The 27,853-nt window shown below is 43.6% G+C and overlaps 1 protein-coding gene across 6 annotated transcripts; it reads right to left on the bottom strand.

The window, feature by feature from the left end:
• Positions 1 to 13,812: 13,812 nt before the first annotated feature.
• Positions 13,813 to 26,589, bottom strand: LOC133118294 (ornithine aminotransferase, mitochondrial-like). 6 transcript variants are annotated; one of them, XM_061228161.1, is made up of 11 exons: positions 26,432 to 26,587; positions 22,173 to 22,244; positions 20,963 to 21,198; positions 20,057 to 20,281; positions 19,035 to 19,130; positions 18,618 to 18,745; positions 17,581 to 17,703; positions 16,755 to 16,883; positions 16,336 to 16,449; positions 15,657 to 15,801; positions 13,813 to 15,149 (listed from the first exon to the last, which is right to left on the bottom strand). In XM_061228161.1, the coding sequence occupies exons 3-11, from the start codon at positions 21,171 to 21,173 to the stop codon at positions 14,989 to 14,991; spliced, it is 1,332 nt and encodes a 443-aa protein (XP_061084145.1). In that variant the 5' UTR covers positions 21,174 to 21,198; positions 22,173 to 22,244; positions 26,432 to 26,587; the 3' UTR covers positions 13,813 to 14,988. The 6 variants fall into 6 exon arrangements, with proteins under 6 accessions (XP_061084145.1, XP_061084146.1, XP_061084143.1 ...); XM_061228162.1 differs by having other exon boundaries at positions 20,963 to 21,194; XM_061228159.1 differs by lacking the exon at positions 22,173 to 22,244 and having other exon boundaries at positions 26,432 to 26,589.
• Between the last annotated feature and the right edge of the window lie 1,264 nt (positions 26,590 to 27,853).

Here is a 27,853-nt window from a genome sequence, read left to right as displayed (position 1 = left end):
ATTACACATAGAAATATGAGCTGAAAATCACAGCCTTTTGGATTTTAATATATCAGGGGAGGGCCTGTTGGTAAGATTAGCTCTACACCGGCTCTTCTGTCGGGACTCGTATCATTTTCCCAAACCGTCTCGCTCACCCTCGTACTCGCCCAGGATCCCTGCCAGGATGAAAGGGCCCGCCGGTGAAAGGGTCGGCGCTCTCTGGATGAACCGCCCGCGCCAGCGGCGTTCAGAGAACCCACCCGGCTCGATCTGAGACGCTTCCACCGCGAGGCTAGAATACAAAATGGTGGCACGAAAGTCACGGAACGAGAGGTTTAAAGGAGGAAAGGGAAACGTAGAGACAGCGCGGCCGCCTGGCGTCAGGCAGTGGCGGACTCTCCTGAAATCGAGCGCTTACGTCGTGATGTGAAAGCCACGCGAGCCGTCAGTCTAAACCACGGGGCCTCCGCTTTCCTCATTTCCAAAGCCTCTGCATCGGCATCTCACCAGAGGTCAGAGAAAACGTCTTTGAAGAGAAGGAAATTTAAATGAGAATCAAACACGTACTGCTGCTAAGTGCAGGGTCACATCTTCAAAATAGTCTAGCTGAAAGGTACTTGCACAGAAAATGTGATGATGAAAAAAGTCTAGTAGATTATAGGAGATTACAGTGCACTATAACAGCTGCATAACTCATAAACTAGTTGAATGACTTTGGAAGCGGATAAATATCAACGGTATTCATTATTGCATTACACTCAGGCTTGACAGCACCTCCTGTAGGTTTCCAAAAATTATCCAGCTGTAACTAAAATTGAAAGAGATCACTAACTCTGTTATTGTGAAACAACATGTGTGAGGAGGGGAAGGTTCATATCAGGGAACATCGCAATTTACTATTGTGACATATTGAGTCATATTCAACACAACCCAGCGTCTTACATTCTTGTGTTACAGCATACTCTACCACTGAAGTCGGTTTACAATAACGGCACTGAGGCAAAACCAAAGCAGACCTCAGCCTTGCATTACATTACATTACATTACATTATTGGCATTGGGCAGATGCTCTTATCCAGAGCGACATACAGTTGATTAGACTAAGCAATCCTCCCCTGGAGCAATGCAGGGATAAGGGCCTTGCCCAGCTGTGCGGATCTTATTGTGGCTACACCGGGATTAGAACCGCTGACCTTGCGTGTCCCAGTCATTTACCTTAACCACTACGCTACAGGCAGCCCCAGTGTCCCTTGCCAGCAGGGACAGGTGATTCTGCGCAAATATTAAACAGGGCAAGCCTGGTTTTTAAAGAACTGGTAGCAGGTTGACCAGCTCAGACCAGCTCCATACGCAACATGGTTTGAGCAGCTCAAGCTATGTTTTGAAACAGCTGGTAGCTGGGTGACCAGCTCAGACCAGCTCCATACTCAACATGGTTTGACCAGCTCAAGCTATGTTTTGGTATTAGCTGGTAGCTGCTCATTTCAAGCCAGGGTATGCTTTCCCCTATTGTCCGATTCTTGTGCATAAATGAGTAATTTTCCAAATATGGCACCGTTGTGCATTCACAAAATAAATATGATGCAGAATGCGGAATAAAACTATAGCCCAGAAAACGTAGACACTTCAACGTGGCGTTCCGTCTCATCTGGTACATCAACACCCATACAGCCGCTGGTGTGGAGAGCCCATGGGCTATGTGTTCCCATACCCAGGCATTTTCCAGCTGAAATGAAGCCGCCTCGTGCTTGCATACCAAACACATTTTCTGAACGAGTGAAAATAGGCAGGATTACTCCCGGGGCCATCGGCCCCAGGCCCTAGCCTGCGACGCGCCGCCACGTAAATGAGGGGAAGACGGAGCCGGGCTCCTGGGCTGGCCGTTTCCCTGCCAATCTCCATGGGAACAGAGATTCCAACCCGCCGCAATAATTCAGCATATCCACCTCAGTGCTTCTCTCCTGTCCGCCTGACTCCCAGTCTAATTAGAGCCCAAGATTGGCTGCCAAAGCACAGCGCCCCAAACAAGCCAGCCACCCCCTCCCCAAAAAAAGAAAAATGAAAAGCCAAGGATCGTTCGGTTTTCACAATTGACTAGGAGCGGTTCTCTCTCAGTTTCCTCCGCGTTTCCAGAGGACGCATTAAGGAAACGCGCCGCAGTTTCTTGTCATTCTGGCTCGCTTGTAGCACTTCCCCCGCGGTTATTTATTTATTTAAGTTTGTTTGTCGTTTGGAAGCAGACTGCGCGCAGCAGCCTGCGTCTTTAGGCAGAGCTCCGCTCCGTGACCGGTTTCCCAGCCGTCATAGCGGGTTGCGCGAGGCTAATGTTGCCAGGGGTTTTCAGCTGAGCTAATGTACCGTAAAATTCAAACTCTGACACTTCACAATGAAAATTCACTCCGCTGTCTACGGAAGACGTTAAAGGCACCGCGCAACGCGGAAGGCGGAGCTGAAGAGAGTGAGCCAGCTCATCCGTTGCCCTGGAAAACTGCTCACAGGGAGAAATGCATCATACACTTATGGGGCTACAGAACTGGCTTTGCACATAAGAAACCATCAATTTGTATAGACATGAAAGTGCATGATGCTCACCCCCTCCTAATGCTTCCAAAAACCTTTTAATAAATCACACTGCTCAACACACACACTTTTTCTTCTTCTTTTTCCCCTTTGCAGACAGTCAGCAAATGACACTGAAATATCCAAACAACAGACTTTTTTTTGTCAGCCTGTCTGAAGTAATCATCACCTCTCTTATGTACGGACATGGAATATGCTGTAATTGCAGCACTTATGCATTCTTATAGACCCTGGGTAAATATCCAAATGTATGCTACTGGATATTGCAATATACACACATTCATTGTCCTTGTCATATTAAAAAAAAAAAATGTTTTGCGAATATTTGAGTGCATTCTACTTTGTAAGAGCTCTAGGAATTCTTTAAATTATTAGTCTTGACTGAGTGCCAAATTGATATTTTTATATCCACAAGCTTAGAAGTGGCGGTCCATTAGTTTGATGCTGATATAGGAAATTATCTAAACAGAGTGCAGTCTGGTATACTCCTGAAAAGTTTGAGGACAACTTGCAATGTGACACCAGGGGTCAATGCAGCCCATGTCTTTTAGGATAATTAAAGCTCTGTGCTGTATCCGCCTCTGTAGTTCTTAGCGTTTCACGTGGGTGAGCCAGATGCAATCAGGAGCCTGTCAATGCACATTAATCAATGATGCCCTGCCCTTGCTAATGCAATGCTGATACACCAAGCAGAAAACAGGTCTTCCAGGCTTAACGTGCCGTGATAACACGCTACATGCAAACCTTCTCCTCTAGACAGCCTACACTCTCCTGTACTTTTTTCTACTTTTCCAAATTGATTTGTTTAATAGCACTAAAAAAAACCACAAACACAGCCACTGTCAAGAGTTAACTCAATTATACCTGCCATTAATGTCTCTTTACAAGTTTCTTTTTATAGACAATTTTATTCATGAAACATTTTAAGCAAGAGCAGATGTGATGCAGTGTATATCAATATACAGATGTGTGTACCTAGCCATGGTAAATGACTGGACTCTTTCTAGCCGATAACGTGTTGTGAAAAAGTGTGAAACTATTTTAAAGATCTAATGAGAGGTTAAAATGATATAATGATATTAATGCTATAAGAATGTTAATTAAATATTTTATCATAAATTGACATCTGTCATTTCTTTTAAGATATTTTTTAGGCCTTTTTCAGCTTTATTGGACAGTATAGTACAGAGAGACAGGAAAAGACATGCGACAAATGTCAGAAGGTCGGATTCGAACCGCCGACATCGTGGCGGTTCGACAATGACAATGACCATGCGGTCAGTGCTCTGCAGGCTGCGCCACCGAGACACTCACGATGTCTGTCATTTCTAATGTTATGAAAAAGACAATGTTATTTGGCATTCAATTTATAGAAATGTATGCTGACACTATTTCTATGAGTGACAGTTAAAGTTTAAAGTCTGAATGGAATGAGCAACAAAGTAATCAAAAGTCATACACTCAGAAACTCTGGTACAGTTACTCTGCTTCATAACTGCTTCAAAACTCTGCTTCAGAACTCTGCTTCAGAACCCTGCTTCAGAACTCAGGTTCTCCCTGATCCATTGTCAGCAGCTGTGAATAGTGCAGACTGAGCACAACATATCCTCTGATGACTGCTCATGCTGCTGTTATTAAGTGAAGGCACACACCTCCTGGACCGTACAGCATCTGCCCCTCACGCAGTAACAGCAGGCTCATTCATGGATGGCCACCATTTTGTTTCAGTGGTACCCAGAACATTCTCTCTCCTGGAGTTTTGGTCATCTGTGTAATATGGTTTTCTGTAAAACCTTGGTCTCTGGCTTGTCTTAGAAAGATCTACACTCTCAGGTGTACACTTTCTTGGAACATAATCTTCCTATTCCTGGTCTCAGTTGAGTGGGCATAAAGATGCGGTGTACATGACGATGTTGTTACAGCAAAGTATGTTTCGCATAATACATGCATCCAGTGCTAAAAGTACCATTACAACTGACATCGCACTGTAAGGCTCTTTTATGGGAAATGGACCTGTGGGGACAGCGTGTTATTTTAGATTTCCCTTTTCAGTGTCATTTCCTTTCTGTAACTCTGTTTCAGATGGCCTCCAAGGGATTTGTTTTATTGTAATGTCACTGCGAGTCGGGCCTTTTGCCTGCTGTTGACTGTTTATATCTTTCATAAGAGCTTTGTTCGACTCAAATGGAGATAGAATATAGCTGCAAGCAGCAATCACGGGGCCTGACCATAAAATGACCGCCCCTAGGCGTAACAGTCAGTGTAAGTGAAATGAATAAAACATGTCTGACTGAGCCCAGTTATTTGAGAAAAAGAGGGAAACATTCTGCAATACATTTATCACCAACCTTTCTTTAGCCAATGGTGACTCCATAATTTCACACCAACGACTGCAACGTAGATGTTGAAAGATTTACAACAGTACAAATATAATTAAAGTGTATCTGTATGCATCTTTTTCGTGGTTGAAAACACAGATACTTCCTGTACCTTCAAGTGTTAAAGCAGTAATGGGAGTCACAGTGCACAGTGTCAGACTTGCTCACCTGTATCACCATCCAAATTTCAGCCTGTACTGACACTGTACCAGTACTGTGCTCCCCTTGATCTGATTGGTGTTCTGTGTTCCGTAATCTCGCTTTCTTTTAGTTCCTCTGAATCTGATACAGGTACATAATAGAGACTGAAATTATTATTTCCACCTGGTGGCATAATAACATACAGTGTATCAGTTTGTATTATATACAGTATCTGCATTTGATTTTATCACACAAATAACCTATTCCCAATGTCAGTTACCATGCACCTGCCTATCTGTGAGTATTTGTGTGTGTGTGTGTGTGTGTGTGTGTGTGTGTGTGTGTGTGTGTGTGTGTGTTCTATAGCAAATATTACACACGTTACATGCCACTAGAAGAAGGCAATCCTGTGCTAGACTGACTGAGCTTAAAGATAAAAACCTTCAGCATCTTATTTCTTCCCTTCCGTAAACAACCGCCTCATAACTCCACGCCTCCTCCCACAGGCCAAAGCTCTGATTCTCCATGATCATTTTGTCATTCCCAAAGACTTCTGACAGATTGAGGGCAACCTTTGATTGTCACTTGTGCATTACACACAATCACAGCTCAATATCTGTCTCCAACGATCCCTTGGTGAGCAATTTATGGGGCCCGTTTTGATTTGAGGAATTGACAGATTGCTTTCATTAAGTCGCTCGGTTTCCCGCAGCAGGTTCCGACCGCTGCTGTAGCGCTTCATTTGCTCCGAGGTACACAGCTACGCCGAAATCAGAATCAAATCAGAACAGATCTCTGCAAGCAGCCAGCTCACTTGAAATATTCTCCTGGTTCTCTCCCATGTTGTTGCAACATCATTATGTTCCTGCGTCACCTTGGACATGTTGCGACTAAATATTGAACCGGGAATGGCAGGCGTAGGCCTACGGGCATATTCGACTAATTTAAGCAGCGAGGGAAACAACCTAAGTCCATTTGTAAACACGTGCATGCTTGCAAGCTATATGCCTTGTAGACTGTGTGTTTTTCAACAGACTAGCAAAGATCAATTGAAATTTTGACACGACTCGAAAATGTATTAGGCTGTTATTTCCACAATATGGCACTCGTTTTAAATGTTTATCTCCAAATCGCTGTGAAAAGCAGCAACCTCGAGGTATCAGGCTGCGCACGAAATCAATTAAAATAACAAACAAAACATTTCAAAATCCACACACTTAAGAACAGAAAAGTGCCCTACCTTGGCAGGCGTCGCAAAGTTCACTGCTTTCAACAACCTCGTAAATGATCGCGTGTATCAATGGCCAGATTGTCATGTTCTGTTGCCATCGACATTGTGATGTTCTCTGCAAACAATTATTGACAATGTTTGAAGTAGGCAAGGCGGTGAATCATCATAATCCAGATGGCTCCACTTGACCTCCTACCGCTGATTCAACTGACAAGCATCAGAGGGAATTCCGAATTCCGGAGGAAAATATGACTTTTAGACTTTTGGCTACACCGGCTTCAGCTTCTCGTCCTCTGTCTAGCCTGCTTTTTAAGCTGCCCTATTTATTTATTTATTTATTTATTTATCTATTTAAACGGTCCTTTATTCGGTAGCAGTGCATTTGTTTCAAGTAGACCAACGGGCTACAGCATGAAAATTACCTGATTTAGCTATCAATTTAACAAGCGTTATTACACGATTTGCAGCTGATAATGTAGCCTTGCATCTGAAAATAAAATAAAACTGAACATTCAGAAGATTGGCATTACAATGAAAATAAATTCCCAAATTTTAGTTGGTTCCTGTGGGGTCATTCTTTGGGATATCCTTGTAAACAATTCTCTCTGACCACAAAGGCCTTGATATCGCTATTGATTTTTGCACTCCGCTTTAATTCTGTTGATGAATGAGTAATGTTGACTTCCCTCATTAGCACTTAATTAACAACAGAACAAATAATGCAAGCAACTAATTTTTTTTTCCAACCGATAATACATATCCATATAAAATACATACAGATACATTTTCGTTTTGCCTGTGGGCAGCCATCCAGCCTAAACCCTGATTAGCAGCACTTTTTATGCAGAGTTATTGTTTGATAAATGCTTATATTTTACATATTGACATGCTGAGACGCATAGTCTTTTGTGTTAAGCTGTGACGCTTAGCCGAGTGGTAGTTTAAAGGAATAGTTCACCTTAAAAAGATGAATGTCATTAATCTCAATAAATGTTGTTTGACTTGAAAATGACTGCTATGTGCCTCGTCTTTTTCACATTTCATTAGTCCTGAAAATAAGATTCACAAGGCTTTATATTCATTCATGAATGGAAGCGCTATGGGGAATAAAGGTCCAGCTAAGGTTTTGTTGTAAAATATCTCTGAAATACCAAACATAATAAAAACAAATGACACTGTTTTGATAATGTCCTTTAGAAGCTTTATGTGCAGTTAAAATCATATCCAAGCCTTCGCATAGTAAATTAAATGATATCTTAATTAGAAACTTTCCAACAAACAAGAATGACTACGCAATCGCATATGCATTGTCATTAGTATCTTCAATAGTTAATTAACACATTAATTCACACAATGCTACATACAGGACAATACTTTTCTGTATAATTATTTTAGTGGAAATGTAGTTGCATTTAAGACAGTTACCTCAGTGAGCATCATAACACAGTTTATTTTATTTTATTTTTCAATTTTGGAGCATCGTAAGCAGCGTAAACCAGGTGTTACTGATGCATATAACTGACCTGTCACTCAGTAGTCCGCATAAGTCTGATTTTCACAGACATAAGCACTTGCGTGATTCATCTATCGTCTCATAGGAAACACCACATGCTTTGGCTGATAATGTTGGTTTCTATATATAAGTGAGCTTATCAGTCCTCTGTTATATTTCAACGAGCAGAAACGCTTTGCCCACAAAAGGTCTATTATTCACGCTGTTGCTGATACTGTATGATGGAGAACTTCAGAAGTTGGTGTATTTGTACCCCGGCACCAGCTCTGCCTGCATCTCAGCAAGAAAAAAGGGAACTTGGCAAGGGCTTGTGACTGTTTTGTTTTGCGGTAATTGCTTCATTTATTTTAATAAAAAGGTTGCCCTAACATTTGGCAGCAGTAATGCAAGACTAACGTTCGCACGCTCACACAGCCTGTTGCGATGGCTGTAAAGCTGTCAGTTTTAGACCTTTGATGAAAATCTACACCCATCAGCAGTCAACGTCATTTTAAGCGTTTATTGTTTTTCAAAGGGGGGGTGGTGTTATTCCTGCTGGAGTGCGCTAGCGAGCAGCTGCAAACTGCCTGCATGCGCAGCACCCTGCCTCTTCCAATTTGCTGCCACATTAATCTCACCTAGCGCCATTAAACGCCCCCCCCCCCTCCTCCTGTCCTCCAGTCAAAGTCACACCAGCGGGGTCCTGCTCTCTGGAGGGAGGCCGCAGGCCCCTGCGACCATCCAGCCGACCGGCTTCTTAAACGCAGGACAAACCGAGCTGACCCGGACCTGTAATGCGCATCTCCTTTCGCGGTTTTGGAGTGACTTAAGAATGCACAACACGGACGTTTTCGCTGAAAAACCTGCAGCGTATTTTTCAGAAGCGGAGCAGAAACCCTTCGTTGTTTGTTATCGCGGCCTGTCAACTTGTGAGTGAAGCATTGTAACGATGCCTGACTTCAGAACCTAACAGAGCAAACGGGTCAAATAAACCGTAGAACACTGAGGTTTTCATTTCACTTTAACTGAGTGCCTTTCACAGCTGTTAGACTCAAATGAACTGTAAGAGTTTAATTAATACTGAATATTGAACTGTTTGTTGCAGCACTGGGATCTGTGCTGTAACAGTCCCCACATACTGAGAGATGAATGCAACTGTTCCACTTCAGAAGAGTGTGTAGTTACCTTCACAGCGAATATCTGTGTATTCAGGTAACTCTAGACATAAGCTTTCCATCCATCCATCCATCCATTATCTTAACCCGCTTATCCTGAACAGGGTCGCAGGGGGGCTGGAGCTTATCCCAGCATACATTGGTCGAAAGGCAGGAATACACCCTGGACAGGTCGCCAGTCCATCGCAGGGCGCACACACCATTCACTCACACACTCATACCCACGGGCAATTTAGGCTCTCCAATCAGTCTAACCTGCATGTCTTTGGACTGTTGGAGGAAACCCACACAGACACGGGGAGAACATGCAAATTCCACACAGAGAGGCCCCGGCCGACGGGGATTAGAACCCAGGACCTCCTTGCTGTGAGATGGCAATGCTACTGCACCATCCGTGCTGCCCACATAAGCTCTAGTAGAGTTAATTTAACCCTACTAGAGCTTATGTGAGTCAGTTAGAGCCTGCACACAATTGATTAGAGCTACTGTAGATGTACTCTATAGTTAATTTTCTTCCAGTAAACACTTTGCTTGTGTCATGTAGGCAGAACAGGAGTGAACACAGGACCCCGTATATGCATCAGATAACCCAGCTTTGATCAAGGCGCATGGAACACAGAAAGCTTGTCGATCGCAATCTTTCTCTCTCTCAGTTGTACATTAACTGTTATTTACAGCTAATATAGAACTATCACACACATTGAAAATGCTAAAAGTGAGTAACTTCTACACAGACTAGTAATAAAAAAAAAAGTATTTATAAGAATTCATTAATCCTAATTAATTGCACATTGCAAATGCAAAAAGAAAAAAACTGAAGATGTATGACCACATATTTTATGTTCCAGCTTTATTTATACTATTTCTTAAGGATGACTGTTTTATAAAAAAGGAAATCGATAACAAGCTGTTAAATGGATAATAGGTTATTGATCCCACATACTGCAGGTCAGCCAGGAGCACAGTGCAACTGATCATTTTCTGCCCGTTTCTGATGTAAACGCTGTGAGAGACATTTCAAATCCTCTGAGGCTGATTCACCCACAAATCACATTCAACAGTTAAATAACTCTGTGTATGTGTGTGTGTGTGTGTGTGTGTGTGTGAAAGAGAGCGAGAGAGATAGAGTGTGAGAGAGCGATAGAGAGGGAGGGAGAGACAGAGTGATAGAGAGAGGGAGAGAGAGTGAAGGAGAGATAGAGTGAAGGAGAGAGAGAGACAGAGTGATAGAGGGAGGGAGAGAGCGTTAGAGTGAGTGAGGGAGAGAATGAAGGAGGGAGAGACCGAGTGATAGAGTGAGGGAGAGAGAGTGAGGGAGGGAGAGAGCGTTAGAGTGAGTGAGGGAGAGAGAATGAAGGAGGGAGATACAGTGATAGAGAGAGGGAGGGAGAGACAGAGTGATAGAGTGAGTGAGGTAGAGTGAGTGAGGGAGAGAGTGAGGGAGGGAGATACAGAGTGATAGAGAGAGGGAGGGAGAGACAGTGATAGAATGAGTGAGGGAGAGAGAGAGTAAGGGAGGGAGAGACAGAGCGATAGAGAGAGAGTGATAGGCCTTGATGCCAGGCGATGACTCGGGGGCAAAGTTGGATCGGTGCCACTGACATGCCGGAGCTGTCCGGAGCAGGTCAGCTGGGCTCCGAACAGACCCGCTTTCTTCTCATCTGGGTGAGGACAGACTGTCCCGGTCTTTGATGTGATCCACCCAGCAGCACACTGTACTGACGGGCACCACTGCCACGCCCCGAACCAGCCTCCACCCCCAGCCTACCAACACATGCCATTCTGTGCTAATTCACCATATGGCACACGCCTATTACACCTTCTTTATCCCGGAAGGTCAAGCGAAACAGCATTTCGCATTACAATGATGACCAGGGGGAAACAACACAAGCAAGGAATACAAGGGCTGGTTTAGCCAATAAAAGATTAGATTGAACAAGCCATGGCAATTTAAAGAGGGGTTTCCTAGCATTATTTCATTTTTACAGTATGTTTCTCATTTGCACGGGTAGGATTTAGCATTAGCTATTAACGACAAGTCAGTGATACGGACATGGTCTAAAGCGAATTAATACATTTCCAGTCACACCCAAACAGCTTGCTCAGTCATGTTATGCCTCCTGGGGTTGTGTGCGCTGACTAATTCTGCTACCAAAATCAACACACCAGGGATAAACAAGCAAAGAGACCAGGACTCCACAGATTTTTTATTATTATTATGATTATTATTATTATTATTATTATTATTATTATTATTATTATTAAATACTAAGGACAGGAAAGTCCCAGTGCCTAAGATCATGTGCTTTGATATGCAGCAGTTGACAAAATCATTAAATTACATGAAAGTACATTCATTTAGCAGACCCTCTCATCCACAGTGATTCATTGTAATTATAGGCAACATTGCCAGGCTTGGTGAAAAACACTCAGTGCTCCCAGACCAGCAAGTGCTTACGCAACATTACTGAAATACCAACGCAAACGAATGCAAAATAAGGACCCAAAATAAAAATCCTTAATTTATTCAGATTAGAACCATAACACGTTCTATGAATACATGGCGTACACGCCAGCTGGTTACTGAACACTCAGGATCTCCAGCACTGGAACTGGACCAGTGCGTGTTGGCACTGTGTTGGCAGTGTGTGGGCACTGTGTTGGCAGTGTGTGGGCACTGTGTTGGCACTGCCTTCTGTCACTGAGGAGTCAGTCTGCTCATTTGGAGAGAGCACAGCAGGAGCAAGACCGGTCAAATACACTGTTTCAGCGCAAGGTTAACCGACAAATATCAAAAACAACACATGCGTGCAGTCCAGGGGTGCACAACAAATGCCAACCTCTGTTAATAATTACTTAATTAGCTCAATCTTGATCTGACATTTGTAAAAGCACCAGCTGCAGCCACAGACTGCAAATGCACCCTAAAGATCCGTACAGGACTGAACCAGCGTAGTTCATAGAACAGAGCTGTCAGAAAACTAAGGTAACAGGTTGGAACGAATACCAGCACACACTCCAGGACCGGAGTTGTGCACCCCTGATGTAGTTCATTCCGTCTGCCCAAGAAATAAAATCGCTTGGTGCAGCATGTTGCAGTATGTCTTGTTTGTAAATAATATGAGTCCAAATTATTTTAGTGTTTTTAATCTGTCATTACACACATGGCTGTCACTTGTTTCCCAGCTAACCTGCTGCTATAGATCGTCCCAGTAGGCCACTTTTCATTCTGGCTGAACCCTGTAAACAGATTTCATTGAGATTGATTGCACAGATATGGATTTGACATCCGCAAATCAATCTGCCGCCGTGCGTCAAACATACCGGTTGTTAAGAATATGTTGGCCCAAGCAGACAGATAAAGTTACTCCGATTCATTTAAAACCCACCAGCGGGACACACGCTCACCGAGCGAAAACTGGAGGGAAGGCGACATCTATTGGCAGGAATAGGAAGTACAACCCTTTATAGCGTTTTTTTTAAAAGAGGTTATATGTACGAACATTTCCAGAAATCTAAAACCATGCATAATGCATAAAAATTTGGCAATAAATTGACATAAAACAGAAACATAAGGCCAAAAATAGATGGCTTGTTCAAAATACCCATTTTAAAACTCCATCCTTGCATGAAACAGGAAACACTTCAACATGTTTGACGTAGATATGACAGCATGTTTCATAGGCATTCTGAACACCCTGATGCCATACAGGAGTATTATTTCATTAATGATACTCCTCTTTATGCTTTTATATTGGGATATATGGCCCTTTTAATCAAACTGCTCCTTTTGTTAAATAGGTTATGCAGAAATGTAATAATGGTGCAGTGGGTAGCACTGCCGCCTCACAGCAAGGAGGTCCTGGGTTCGAATCCCCATCGGCCAGGGCCTCTCTGTGCGGAGTTTGCATGTTCTCCCTGTGACTGCGTGGGTTTCCTCCGGGTACTCCGGTTTCCTCCCACAGTCCAAAGACATGCAGGACAGGCTGATTGGAGAGTCTAAATTGCCCATAGGTATGAGTGTGTGAGTGAATGGTGTGTGTGCCCCGCGATGGACTGGCGACCTGTCCAGGGTGTATTCCTGCCTTTTGCCCAATGTATGCTGGGATAGGCTCCAGCCCCCCTGCGACCCTGTTCAGGATAAGCGGGTTCAGATAATGGATGGATGGATGGAAATTTAATAAAATAACTTTTTTTTTAAATATGCATCTACCATCAGCAGTTGGTTGATTATAGCTGTGTCTCTCAACTCCAGGCCACAGGACCCACTTGCCAGAAGGTTTTTATTGTAACCAGGAACTTACATGCCTGATTTAACTAATCAAGGGCATTTTGGGTGGTTTGATTGGTTCAGGCATTAAATCAGGTGTGTGAGTTCCTGGTTACAACAAAAACCTTCTGGCAAGTGGGTCGTGGAGTTGAGAAACACAGGATTATAGTGTGGTCCTTTGCTTGGAGTTGGGAGTTCACAGAAATGTAAGATTCAGGAGAGAGAGATTAACACTACTTTTGTTTGGAGGAAGCCTTGTGGGGACTTGGGGGGCACGGAACACAGTACACACAAAAACATAAAGAAAACAAATAAAACGTTACTGCCATTCTTTTCTGTAGTTTTATTCTTGATAAGCATGAAATTCTGCATCCTGTAGCATCAGTGTTTAATGGCTGAGAGACTTAAACAGTTTATTCAAAGCCTTTAAACTTAAACTAAGCATTTAAAACTTTAAAACTAATTCTAATGTCTTAGAAAGTTGTGGTAATTATATCACTTCACCCTGGCATAATTGAAAGTCACTAACAACAGATGCTTGAAAAACACACACACCAAAACAATACTTTCCCAAATTTTATTAAAATAGGTTTGCAACAATTTCCCCCCAAAATGATATTGACCTGTACGCTATTGCCAATTGAACAGAATGCAAATGTTACAGTGAAGTTTCTGGTAAGAACAGCAAATGGTGATACATATTTGGATCCATTGGTTGAAGAATTGCACTAATTTGGGATTCAGCAATGCATTGCAAACTCTGCAGGCATACATCACAGTCGAGTCCATTCAACTTTCATCAGATAGAAGAGCAAAATATTCAATATTGTACAGCAAAAAAAGTGCAAACACCAAGTTCTGTACTCGTGATACCCACAGCTCCCCCCCCCCCCCCCCTCTCGATTTTCATATTTCATCTTCCCAGCTTCACAGTTTCTCCAGGGTGTCTTAGTGATGGATCCCTGAGCAGTGAAATGAGCACCGCTGGCCTAAAGGCAGGACAACCCTCCTGCCCTTAACTATCCGCTGTGCCCCCTTTAAGAGCTGCGGGTTTCAAACCACATTCTTCAGTAGTGACATCATCCGTATCCATTTAAATTGAATATCTCACTTAAAAACAACCAACATTCTTATTTTTTAAAAACATACAGAATGAACCTATATTCATATTTTTTCGTTCCACACTTATGCAATGTGTTTTAAGATGCGTTCTGTTTTTGGATGAAATATTTTGGTTAAGCTTAAAACCGTATTTGTGTGATTATGGGATATCCTGTGATTGTTACCGCATTAATTGTGAGATTGCATGATAAGGACAGGCCAGAACTATTATCGCTCTGGCCCAAACATATGACCTATTATTGGCCCGGAGATATTATTGTACAACATGCTATTGTTGTAGAACATAAACTGATAAACCAAAATTAAAACAAGCAGTAACCCACGGAACTACTGGCTCTTACCAACGCTAACAGCAGTATGCACCAGTCATCGCTAAAAGGATCAAATTAAGACTACCACAGTGTAATCTTTAAAATCATGAATGCCCCAACAAACATAGCTCTGGAAGAATACTGTCTGAAGGGTTCTGGGTCACACTTTTTAAATGTTAAAGTTATTCGTATGTCGAAAGGTGCCATACTTCATTGGGGGATACATTCTTGTTGACAGCTTATAGCAGGATCAGTCTGAAAGTTTGTAGCCAATAAAAGATGGTAGTCTGGGAGAAGTCAGATGACTCAGAAGGACAGAATGGTCTTCTTGATGATGTCACTGCACTCTCTGATCTCATCCTCCTTGATGATGAGGGGCGGGGCAAATCTGATGATGTCGCCGTGCGTGGGTTTAGCCAGGAGGCCGTTGTCTCGAAGGCGCAGGCACACCTTCCAGGCGTCGTAGTCTGAAAGCAGAGACGCGGAAACAATAACGATCACACAGGAGTTCTACAGAGACACAGAAACCATAACGATCACATAGGAGTGCTACAGAGACGCATAAACCATAACGATCACACAGAAGTGCTACAGAGACACAGAAACCATAACGATCACATAGGAGTGCTACGGAGAAACAGAAACCATAACGATCACACAGGAGTGCTACAGAGACACAGAAACCATAACGATCACACAGGAGTGCTACAGAGACACAGAAACCATAACGATCACACAGGAGTGCTACAGAGACACAGAAACCATAACGATCACACAGGAGTGCTACAGAGACACAGAAACCATAACGATCACACAGGAGTGCTACAGAGACACAGAAACCATAACGATCACACAGGAGTGCTACAGAGATGCGGAAACAATAACGTTATGCATCCCTGGTCTATCATCGTTCAGATACAGTTACCACACAGGATAGCACAGACAGGGTAACATACGGCCTGGTACAACCCTACCTTTTGTCTCCTTGATGACGATGGCGTTGAGTAGGCCTTTCCCCCGCACCGTGGTGACGATGTCGTCGGGCAGTTTCCTCAGCTCCGCCCTCAGGAGCTGGCCCATCTTATCAGCGTTCTCTGCCAACTTCTCCTCCTCCAGAACCTGCAGAGAGAGGGAGAGGGAGAGGGAGAGAGAGAGAGAGAGAGAGAGAGAGGTCAGTACTGACCCACCCAACAACAATTTGGGAACTGAGAGGGGCAAATATTTTGACCATTCCTGAAAAAGAGGTCAAAACAAAGTTCTTAAATCTCACTTGTAATACACCAATGCGGTAGACACAGGACAGACAGTCACAGACGGACACAGAACAGTCACAGACGGACACAGAACAGACAGTCACAGACACCGTAACAGACAGATAGACACAGAACAGACAGAAAACAGATAGACACAGACAGACGCAGTCACAGATAAACACACAGACAGACAGACACAAACACGGACAAAGACAGACAGACAGACACAGACGCACACAGTCACAGTCAGAGACAGACAGACAGACACAGACGCAGACAGTCACAGTCAGAGACAGACAGACAGACAGACAGACAGACACAGACGCAGACGCAGACAGTCACAGTCAGAGACAGACAGACAGACAGACACAGACGCACACAGTCACAGACAGACACAGACCTCCAGGGCAGCGATGGCGATGCGGCAGGCCAGGGGGTTTCCTCCGTAAGTGGAGCCGTGCTCCCCGGGCTTGATGGTCAGCATGACCTCATCATCACACAGCACCGCAGACACCTGTCACAGAGATGACGTCACACCCATCACAGAGCTGACATCACAGGGGTGACATCACAGCCATCACAGAGCTGACATCACAGGGGTGACATCACAGGCATTCAACAGTTTACCAAATAAAGGCCCACCTCCTATTTTCGTTTGTCTGGAGCACTCAACCGGCAGTTAGTCTTGAGCACTCAAGTCAGTACATAAAAAATTGAATGGCTCTTTCCACAATACTAAGAAATGTCATTCAGTGATATTCTCTGTGCCAGCCAGTCCACAGTGGGTATGGCTGGAGAACAGGCCTCTCGGGCCCTCACCGGATAGACTCCTCCGGAAAGCGCCTTCCCCAGCATCACCAGGTCCGGACGCACCACCTCGTGGTCTACAGCCAGCCTCCGGCCCGTACGCGCAAGGCCCGTCTGCACCTCGTCAGCGATGAACAGAACCTGAGAGAGAACAGCACGTGGTCTGGGCTTAAGAGCTCTCTTAAGTCTGAGGGAGACTTAACACTTGAGACTCGTACAGGTTTTTAAGCCTTATGAGGGTCAAATATGTTTTCTTAAATCCTTCAAGGCCAGAAAACATTTATCACACATTTCAGTGAAAATTTTACCAACCGAAACATCATCTGAAAGAAGTGACTTTGTAGGGCTGATATATAGGAGTCAACAGCACAGCAAAACCTGTGGAGATGGCAGTGTCAGTACCTCACACTGCCACTAGATGGCAGGGTGAATACAAGGTTCCTGTTGAGCTGTACATCCTAAAAGCTTTGTAGTTTCTTGAAATGCTTGAAATGCTTTACCCCTCGAGATAATCATTGAAATTACTTTCTGGCTTTCTGATCCTCATTCAAATTTCAACCAACCATAACTACATAACTATAATGAAAGCTGTAACTGAGTCAAATCTAACATTCTTGCAAGAAAATGTATGGTGTGTAGGAACCATCCTTCAGATGGGAAACTGGGGGTGCAAAGGTATATGAGTATGTGTACAAAACTGGAGAACCTGGATCTCACACATTCCTGACCCTTGACACGACAGAAACTTGTTCAAACTTGTTCAAACACACTGCAAACCAGACAGATGGTGTGTGTGTGTGTGTGTGTGTGTGTGTGTGTGTGCAGGGTCAGTACTTACATTGTGCTGACTACACAGCTCCCTCACTCTGGTCAGGTACCCTGGTTCTGGTACCACCACCCCAGCCTCTCCCTGGATGGGCTCCACCATGAAGGCTGCCACGTTAGGGTCCTGCAGGGCCCGCTGTGAAACGCAACCGGACTGTGAGCGACCCCATCGTGACCCCATCGTGACCGCAGAGCCTCAAACTCTCACACGCATGTCTCAGGACAATAAGAAGCCTGAAACGGACTCTCGAGGTTAGCTTCAGCCTCATTGGACTCAGCAAAACAAGAAAATGATTTATTCCTGCAGTGCAGCCTTTAGCCTAGTGGCTAGGTTGCTTGACTGGGACACAGGAGGGCGGTGGTTCAACTCCCAGTGTAACCACAGTAAAATCTGTGCAGCTGTGGACCCTTGAGCAAGGCCCTTAACCCCACATTGCTCTAGGGTGGGACTGTCCCCTGTTATCAGATTATCTGTGCAAGGTACGATCAGCATCTACAAATTCACACCTTAACTATGTAATGGATTGGAGGTTTACATACAGTACCTCCTGATGTGGTACCTGTAGGCCTATTTGCACTCTTGACTCTGAAGAAGATGTTGCAGATGTCGAAACGTCAGTCTTTCCCCTGTTTAATTAAACAGTGTTTTGCTCTGAGCTTCGCATGCTCCAGCTTTCCTTATTTCAGACTTGTTGTCCCGGTAAAAAGTCCGGGTAAGGACTCCTTATTACTGAATTGTCCTGGCTGTTGAGCACCTTATAGTCCTAGTTCAGGTAACCGGCTTGAATTGCCTTGGGGCTTTTCTTTACATATTTTTAGCCATTTACTTCAGTTCATGTTTTTCCACTGTTCTTTTTTTCCAGCCGAGTAATTGATAAAACTACAGACCACAAACCTCGACCATCACCCAGCACACTGGGATTGAGATTCCCAGCGGTGTAAAGAGCAACACAGGCTACAATAACTCCATACAAAAGGAACAGACGTGACATGACGTGACGTTAGTGGATAAATGTCGGAGTAGCTGTAGACACTGTGGTGAAACCCTACCTCCAGTGCTGGCAGGTCGTTGTAAGGAACGAGCTCGAACCCGGGCATGAAGGGGCCGAACCCCTCGTAGCTGCTGGGGTCTGTGGAGCTGGAGATGGCCGCCATTGTGCGCCCCCAAAAGTTTCCCTCTGTCCAGAACACCGGGAGAAAGGTTCCACAAAGGCCAAGCTGGCTGAGTACAGGCTAATCAACATGCCAAGTTCAGTATAAAATGAACAAACCACAAACTGTATAAGTTGGCAAGAGTGCCAAAAGAAAATGTGTGTTCTGTGGTACATCTGCTTATGGGCAGGCACCTGAGGAATACTGAAAAACAATATGCAAACAATGTGCAAACAATGTGCAAACAATGTGCAAACAATGTGCAAACATCACAAGCAGACTGCGGACTGCAGACTGCAGTTTGAGCAGATTTACCTGCGAAGATAATCTTGGCTTTGTTCTTCGGAACGCCCTTTACATTGTACGCCCATTTCCGGGCCAGTTTACAGGCTGTTTCCCCCGCTTCAACACCTGTGCAAATAAATAATGGAAATTAGTCTCAAGTGTTATCTGAGAAGAGCAGTTTGCCAGTCCTGCTCCACATGCAAATCTACAGACTGCACTAAGGACTCACATACACTCAGACTGCACTTATACAGTAATTCAGAATACTGCAGTCACATACGACATGATACAATACAAGTCGGCAAATAATGTATTCACCATGTTTTCTAAAATGATGAGTGTTCCTAGTCCAGATACACAATGTCAGTCTGTTTATGTGAATCAGGCCAGGCTCAAATACACATTAAGTAGCCTATTTGTACATGAAATTACATTTTTCAATGCATTTTAAATGCAAAAGAAAATGTAAATTTAGCAAATAAAGTACAGTGAATATGCTGTAATCAGACTCCACTCTGCTGTTGAAATCGCTGCAAACAATAATGTTTTGAAATGTAACATCTTCGCAATGAGCCAAGTGACTGCAAATGAGGGACAATGTTTTCAGTAAACCTAAATGCATCAACCATCAATGCGTTTTGGCAGTGCCCAAAAAGATGAAGTCACATATGTATTTTGAAAAACATTTTTGCTCTGCATTTGAAAATACTACATTTCAAATGCACTTATAAATACAAACGCAAAATAATTTATGTGCAGATTTCGACATTTGTGTTGCCAACCGTTCACAGAAAAAAACAAAAAAACAAACAAGCCTTAACATTACATTTTTACATTTACATTTACATTACATTACATGTTATTGGGCTGACGCTTTTACCTAAAGCGACCTACAGTTGATCACACTAAGCAGGCGACAATCACCTCCAGGAGCAATGTGGGGTTAAGGGCCTTGCTCGAGGGCCCAACAGCTGTCGCGGGTACAGTGGGGCTCGAACCACCAACCTTGCGGGGACGCACTGTAAAGAGGATGGAAGGTGAAAGCTTGTTACCTGTGTTCATGGGCAGGACCTTGTGGTAGCCGAACAGGCTGGTGACGAACTCCTCGTACTCGCCCAGGACGTCGTTGTAGAAGGCCCGGGAGGTGAGCGTGAGGCGGGAGGCCTGGCCGTTGAGCGCGGCGATGATTTTGGGGTGGCAGTGGCCCTGGTTCACCGCACTGTAGGCGCTCAGGAAGTCGTAGTACCTGCGCCCTTCAACGTCCCACACGTGGATGCCTGGGGACAGGGGGGTGAACATGCATCGTGTGAAAGGGCGCATGAATCATACCTTCATCTTAATGACATCTCAAGCGATTAGCTGTGAGAGGGGTACCGGGTGGTATGGCTGCTTAGCTTCAGCAGTTAGCAATGATAAGGTTACAGGGTGGTACGGCTGCTTAGCTTCAGCAGTTAGCTATGAGAATGTATCGGGTGGTACACATGCGTAGCTTCAGTGATTAGCGATGAAAACGGTACAGGGCGGTATGCCTGCTTTGCTTTAGCAGTTAGCTATGAGAATGTATAGGGTGGTACAGATGCTTAGCTTCAGCAGTTAGCCATGAGAACAATACAGGGTGGTACTGATGCTTAGAGTCAGCAGTTAGCTATGAGAATGTATAGGATGGTGCGGATATGTAGCTTCAGGAGTTAGCTACGAGAACGTATCAGGTGGTACAGATGCGTAGCTTCAGTGGTTAGCAATGATAAGGTTACAAGGAGTCACAGCTGCTTTAGCAGTTAGCAATATAAACGATACAGGGTGGTACAGATGCATAGCTTCAGCGGTTAGCAATGATAAGGTTACTGGGTGGTACCGATGCTTAGCTTCAGCAGTTAGCGATGATAAGGTTACAGAGGGGTATGACTGCTAAGCATCAGCAGTTAGCTATGAGAACAATACAGGGCAGTATGACTCACCTTCTCCTCTCTCCAGAGCCACAGGGAGGGGGTGGTAATTGTGTGCTCCGTATTTTTCCTCGCGAGCGTACACCTCCTCCGCAGACAGGGGGCGCTCCACGCGTTTTTGGTGGGCGGCAGTGGTGGAGGCGGGGCGGATCCCCGTGTGAACGCCCCGGAAGAGCGCCGGCTCCAGCCGGACGAGCGCACTGCTCAGCAGCCTGGACAGCATCCCTCTCACTGAGTCAGTTCACTTCCTCCACCACACGGAGAGAAACAGGAAGTTATCACAGCATCCCATAGCACAGTAAACTATCTTTATACTGACTGTCTGAGGAATTATACGAACAGAAAGCAATACCATTATAAAAATCCACAACTTCAGTTCATTTGAAATTTCAGCTAGTAATTGTATCTCATTTTTTCAAGCACCATGCCTCCCCAGACCCCTTTCAGATATCCTTTTGTTTCTCTTTCTGTGGATTTCCTTTTGGTCATAGGCATAGTTATGTTCACTCTCTAGTCATAGCTTCTTTCACAATAAAAATAATTGTTTCTTCTGTTAATATCACAAAAATGGGCCTCTGGGCCTTCTTGGCGATGCCACATTTCTGTATTCCCGAGTTACACGGATGTTCTCCACTTCTGCACGTCACACTGGATAAGAGCATTTTCCAAGTGGCTGGAATGTAATGCAATATTAACGCATGTCTCTAGAGCCAATAAACAAGTTGAAGTTGAAACGTGCAGTATGGTCAGAGAGTGACTGTATATAAACAGTAGCTCCCTCTACAGCGTAGCCATTAACAGCACAACAGATTTAACACTCGTACGAGAAGCGGACTCTAAGAAATGTCAACAGGAGGGCACAGCTCCACAGCTACACTCTCCCTGAACCAGACAGCAGGGCACAGAGCGGGATCAGTTCCCCATGTTGACAGCGCAGTAGGCGGCTAAAGGAGGCCGCAATGAGGCGTGTGCCGGTTACATCACCACAGACCAATCAGGGAACGGGGCTCGGCCTAGAGCAAGAAATCTATCCTGAATTGCTTCAGTATGTCTCCAGCTGTATTTAGATGCCAAGTAGTGCTGAAATGCTAAAAGTTGTGCCAACCTAGATAAGGCCTTCTGCTAAATGCCTGTAGTGATATGTAAAGAAGTGAACATTCATAATAAATAATATATAATAATACATTAATTTTAAATGTAAATTAAATAACATAGCATGTACATTTGGAGGTGTGTAAAATTCCACCAATCCGCAAGTCTCTTGCATCATCTTTCATTTGGCTCAGCGGAAAGCCTGGGGAAGTGGGAAGAGCCAAGCCACAAAGAGTGAGTGTGAATACAGACATTAATGATCATTGTGCGAAATTTCCCCGCGTCAGCAACTGGTGCAGCAGGAAAACTGGGCAGTGGCTCCTATTCAAACAGAATACAATGGAAGTTCTCACTGCGTATGCGCGAGGACACAGAAGTTCCCCGCCGTTCAACTGACGCACACTCCCTAAAAGGCAGCTGGCTGAACACTTCTCTCACTGTTGACTCACCACGTTGCTTCAGCTCTGGTGTCAGGCTAACCATACTGAAAAGGGGCAGAAAGTGTTCAGGCACGTTGCTTCATGGTGTGAGGTGTGTGAGCTCTGGCAGCGGTGCTACCAGCTCGGCTCCTATTGGTCAAGGCCAGAGCTCACTGCAATCACCACATTCCTGGCAGACTGGGCCATTCAGGAGCACCTCCCCCATACAGGCGCGTGTAGCTGGCACTGGCTGCCAATCTGGAGGAATGTCACGGCGTATTCAAATCAATACGGGAATACACCATGGCCAATTATGCAGAAATTTGTAGCAATGAGTTACACCATCACCAATCCACTGGGGCAAACAACCAATCGGAGTGAACTTCCTGTTCAATAGACGGAATGATAAAAACAATAACAAAAACAAAAACATAAAGTACATTACTACTACTGAATAAAAAAAGATTGTTTTGGTCAGGCCCTTTACAAAGTTTAATGATCTTGTGTCTTACGTTCCTTGTGGGATTTCCCTTTTTGTTTTTGCATCGCTTAAAGGCAGACTATGCAGGAGTTTCTTTCTTTGGTTTGCTCCTGTGTTTGTACATAAAAAAACGTATACGCCCCATTCTCAAGCCCGCCTCACCATTGCAGATGGAGAAAGAAGAGGAAATGAATTTCCTGAAAATATGAGCACTGGCATTAGTGACAGTGCCGTGGGACCCAGCTATCATGGTATGCCAGCTGAAATGTTTTGATTTGGTGATTGCGGGCATTGGGTCCGGGCGGCCTGACTCACTGCAGAGATGGGGGCATAAGACAGCTCAGCTCTCATAGAGTGACAGAAAATATTAAGGCGGGTTAAGAGAGTCAATGTGATGTTTGTATGACAGATGATTGGTTAGCTATGTTGCATAAAGGCTAGGACACTTCCTACTGTTACTTTGAAATTCTCTGCTCTCTTGAAGTTTCTCAGCACTGGACACAAAGAGTCCCCAGATTGTTTGATTTTAAACTTGGCACATAAGGTGTTTTATTTTAAACAAAAGATTTTTAGTTTAAGCAACTTGACTCTCAGTGTTTTTTTCAACATCACTACTGCGAACAACTTAACCCACTTAGAAGGAGGAACAGCGACAAAAATATTTCCTCAACACAAATAAAACTAAATTTAGTTTAGTTCTAACAAGGTACCTAATTAATGTTACTGAAAGCTGGCCAGCCACTTGATTAATGGTTACTGACCAAGGCTGATCACTCGCAAACCCAGCTCAACACACTCGTAGCCAGTAGCCTCCTCTTCACTTTGAAATATCTCTAGAATGACAAATCCAATGAGGCTAATGTATGTTCTTTATTAAATATACTAAGAACATTTACACAAAGTTTGAGCAAAATTGGAGGGGTCACCTCCCACGCATCTGGTTGATATTTCAGGGAATGACCCAGAAACTAAAAAAGACATGACCAGAAGAGGCCACATGAGTTTTTAGAATAACAAATACAAGCAGACAAGCAAGGTATTGGGTAGAACTTGCCAGTATATCATAGCAATGATTGAGCATGTTTGATTGATAATATTTTCAAGGTGATAATCCTGCATAGTATGCCTTTTTGGATTTTTGAGGCTGATGCTTTCAAATAAGTCAAATATTATCTATCTAACAGGCACGGTTGCGCTTATTGGCAGGGTGACAGGACCAAACACTGTGATTGTGAAAGACACATTTTATCAGTTTGGAACATTCCTCTGCTGTGGAATACATTTCTTCATAAGCAAATGGATTACTCTGGCTAAGCACAAACAGAAAAAATAGTCTCATGAGCTGCACAATTGATGCTTCTCATTCACCCATTCATACACACACTCACACACCAACAGCGATTGGCTGCCATGCAAGGCACCGACCAGCTCGTCAGGAGCATTTGGGGGTTGGGCGTCTTGCACAGGGACACTTCGACACAGCCCGGGCCGGGGAACGAACCGGCAACCCTCCGACTGCCAGATGACTGCTCTTACTGCCTGAGCCATGTCGCCCACATCCAAGCAGTGAGCCAGTTTGATTCATTTTAAACTATTGGACTTTTAACAAGAAACCATGAGACAGTGGTTACAGTCAGCCCTGTTAGCTAACTTTATAGTGTTTTGAAAAGCTACTTTCAGTTAAGTACAGACCCATTCTTCAGGTTACTACACAAGTACATGATTAATGACAGCTTCTTTGCTTCTGTTGGCAGTGCGGTTTGTTTTACAGGTAGCACGATTAAGTGCAAGATCAAAATTATACCCAACTAGGATGACGACTCTTTATTTTATGTAAAACTAGAGGCTTTCAACCTACTGTTTTCTCCTCTGCAATGTTGCCAGCTTCAAAGATCACTTCATCTGCAAGTCAAGGGCAGTTGCATGTTGTCATGCAATTACTCTTATTTTCCATTTTTTCAGTTATGGCAGTGATTTTTCAAACCTTGTGAAGCCAGAAACCTTGTGGTACTGTAGAGAAACAGACTGAAAGAAATACGTAGAAGTCTGGCTTGCACCAAATCATCAGAATCAAAAAATGTTAAATATTTAATCTGTTCCTGTACACCTAAGATTTGACTGAATGAGGATAGGCTAGCCTGGACCTTCCCCCAGTACGCCCCTGTATCACGCCCCAGGGATAAATTTAGCACTCAGCCAAACCCTTCCACTACTTACAATGAAACCTAATAGTTACAGTATAAATGTATTAACTTGGGAGTTTCCAACTGTAGCATGATCAAACAAATGACGTTCAGCATGTATGAAAATATACAATTATGCTAAAACTTACCCTATGCTCTATGCTCAGACATAGGCCTAAGTGTCCGCTTGCAATAATAGGTCATGTTAGGTCACACACATTCATGGCCTAAAAGCAGTCACACTAAATGATTTATGGACTGAGCTGAGGTGCAAGTGCATAAGCTGGCTATATGATATTTTCAATACATGATATTTCCAATTCACACGCGCGTCAAAGACTAACAGCTTTTCACCAAAGATAGTTTTGACAATCGCGTTACCTGTATTAAGGTAACGCGATTGTATTAAGCATTGGTATGCTTAATGGTAAACGGCCATTTTCCTGTAGCAATTTTGAACACTGAATTTGCAATGACACATAGGTACGTTGTTAACCGTATGATCTACTCGGCTGCTTCTGACAGACTTTTAAGAATTGCATTACATTGTATGATAAAAAAGACAATACCTGTTAGACTTTTGAATGCAGTGCTAACCTAGCTGATGCTACTGGCGAAATATCGAGCAATATCAAGTTCACTATAACACAACTCGGTCCTACTGAAGAAAATTTCGACGACCTTAATAACCTAAACTCGCAAGTCACGGGATGTGCGCAGATAGAAACAAGATGCTAGCTAATGCCGGATGCGAATTTAACTGAAATACATAGCCTACAGACCGTTAGCTAATGCCAATTGCTGCAGGTGGCTCTAACCTTATAACTGTATGATGCAACACCAATCCGATAGAAAAGTAGCGGTCTAGGATAAATAGTGTGAAAACGCCCATTTTAATGCGACATCTACATGACATAACTTAGATAAAGTGGCTGTATGGAAGTTAGCGCGATTTCGCTAGCCGTGCTAGATTAGGTAGCTTGCGCGCTAAACCGCATTACAAAGGCACACCTCCTAATGTATACGGAAACAAACAGCCATTCGCATGCTGCACACAACTCACATGTATATTTAGGACCCAGAAATCGAATCCACTTCCAATGATAAAATCACGCAGGGAATTTAGACATGATGGTAGATTAGCGAACAACCGACAGTTACCCTGGTGCTGAAGACAACGCAGTATTTCTGTCGCTGGCAACGTGGAAAAATACTGGCCGAGAGCGCTTCGATGAATAGCAAATCACGCTTGAAATTAATTTCAAGAAGCGCGCATTGAGACGGAATATTGGGCTGCGTTAAATACCTTGTAGATTTGGTCTGTGAACTGTTCACCTTGTAGATTTAGTTTCTGACCTCTTGCTGTCAACCCCAGTCCCTTTAGAACTAGCAGTCCGTTCGCTTCCCTCACACCAGGCGAAAGCCTATTCTGCCGGGGATGTTACGAAGCTATACTAGTCCGAAAATCTACGTCATTTGCGTTGACTTGTAGGCATGAGCGCGTCAAGGATGGGGAACGGATGTGTCACGATGATGAAGTTTGGCAGTGTAAAAGGCTCGCTGTTCTACGTCACATATGCCACGCAGCCCAGTCACAGTTTTTCTATGTCTTGTCATATTCAGAGATATGCAGGTCCCAGCCCAAACGATGAGTTCCTCTGTCATGTACATTTTCAACACGATACTCACAAAATTTTGCGAGTGCCTTTGAATATAAAAATTGGATAAGCTATTCCTCTTGCATACCAACCTAGTCTATATTTCATAACGATCCAGGATCAGGGTCAGGGCTGTCTCCCTTGAAAGGAGAATGATGTAGCGTTTCAGATATTTATTTTGATTATTTAATGGCGAGATTAAGTAGGCTACAGTGCTGTTTAAAAGTATTGCCCCTTCCTGATTTCCTCTATCATTGCATGTTTGCCAATCTGTAATTGTTTCAGATCTTCAGACAAATTATGAAATAATTAAAATTGTGTTTGTGTTTACTCGAATATCACATTTTGTCTAAAGATCAGAAACCATTCAGTGTGACAAATATACCATAGCAGAGGAAAGCAGGAAGGGACAAATATTTTCATGGCACTGTAAACAGCAACGTAATAAAGTAAAACATTTCATCCCTATTTTATGTTCTTATTTTAGAAATGTTTTGTGTTAGCTGCTGACTAAAAAAATGCTTGCATAGCCTATGTATTCTCTAAAATGTGTCAAACTGTATTGATTTCCGTGTTTGTGGAAACTTTGTGATCCAGAGATCTGAAACAGAAACCAGACATTAATCTATCAAATCACATAAATGCTACTGCATATTTTCTGTGTTGGCTGAATGTTTGTGTGCGGTTTGGCAACAGTCACCTTGGTGTTAAATCTAAAATATCTCATTTTAAGGAACGGAATTTCCACACTTGTATTTAGAAGCAAAGGCAAACTCTGTTGGGGTTGCTGGGTTTACCATGCGGATCAATCTTAAAATGGAAAATTTAAAGGTGCAAAGGTAATGCTGACAAGGAGTTTTCATAAGGTGACCCAGATAACAATTTCTCACAATCATGAAACCCAACAAAAATATTCTGAAAACTAGGATTTCAGGGCTAGTTTCAGTTATCTTCTTTCATAACCAGGTCTGCAAACTTCAAGACTAGGACTCATGCTTCAAATATCACAAGCTTTATTAACCAATAGTGTATGACTTTTCATTATTGGACAGTTCTGTTCATACTTTTAC

This window comes from Conger conger, chromosome 18, assembly GCF_963514075.1.
Source record: "Conger conger chromosome 18, fConCon1.1, whole genome shotgun sequence".
Taxonomy (NCBI): domain Eukaryota; kingdom Metazoa; phylum Chordata; class Actinopteri; order Anguilliformes; family Congridae; genus Conger; species Conger conger.
This window is presented reverse-complemented; position numbering and strand designations above follow the sequence as displayed.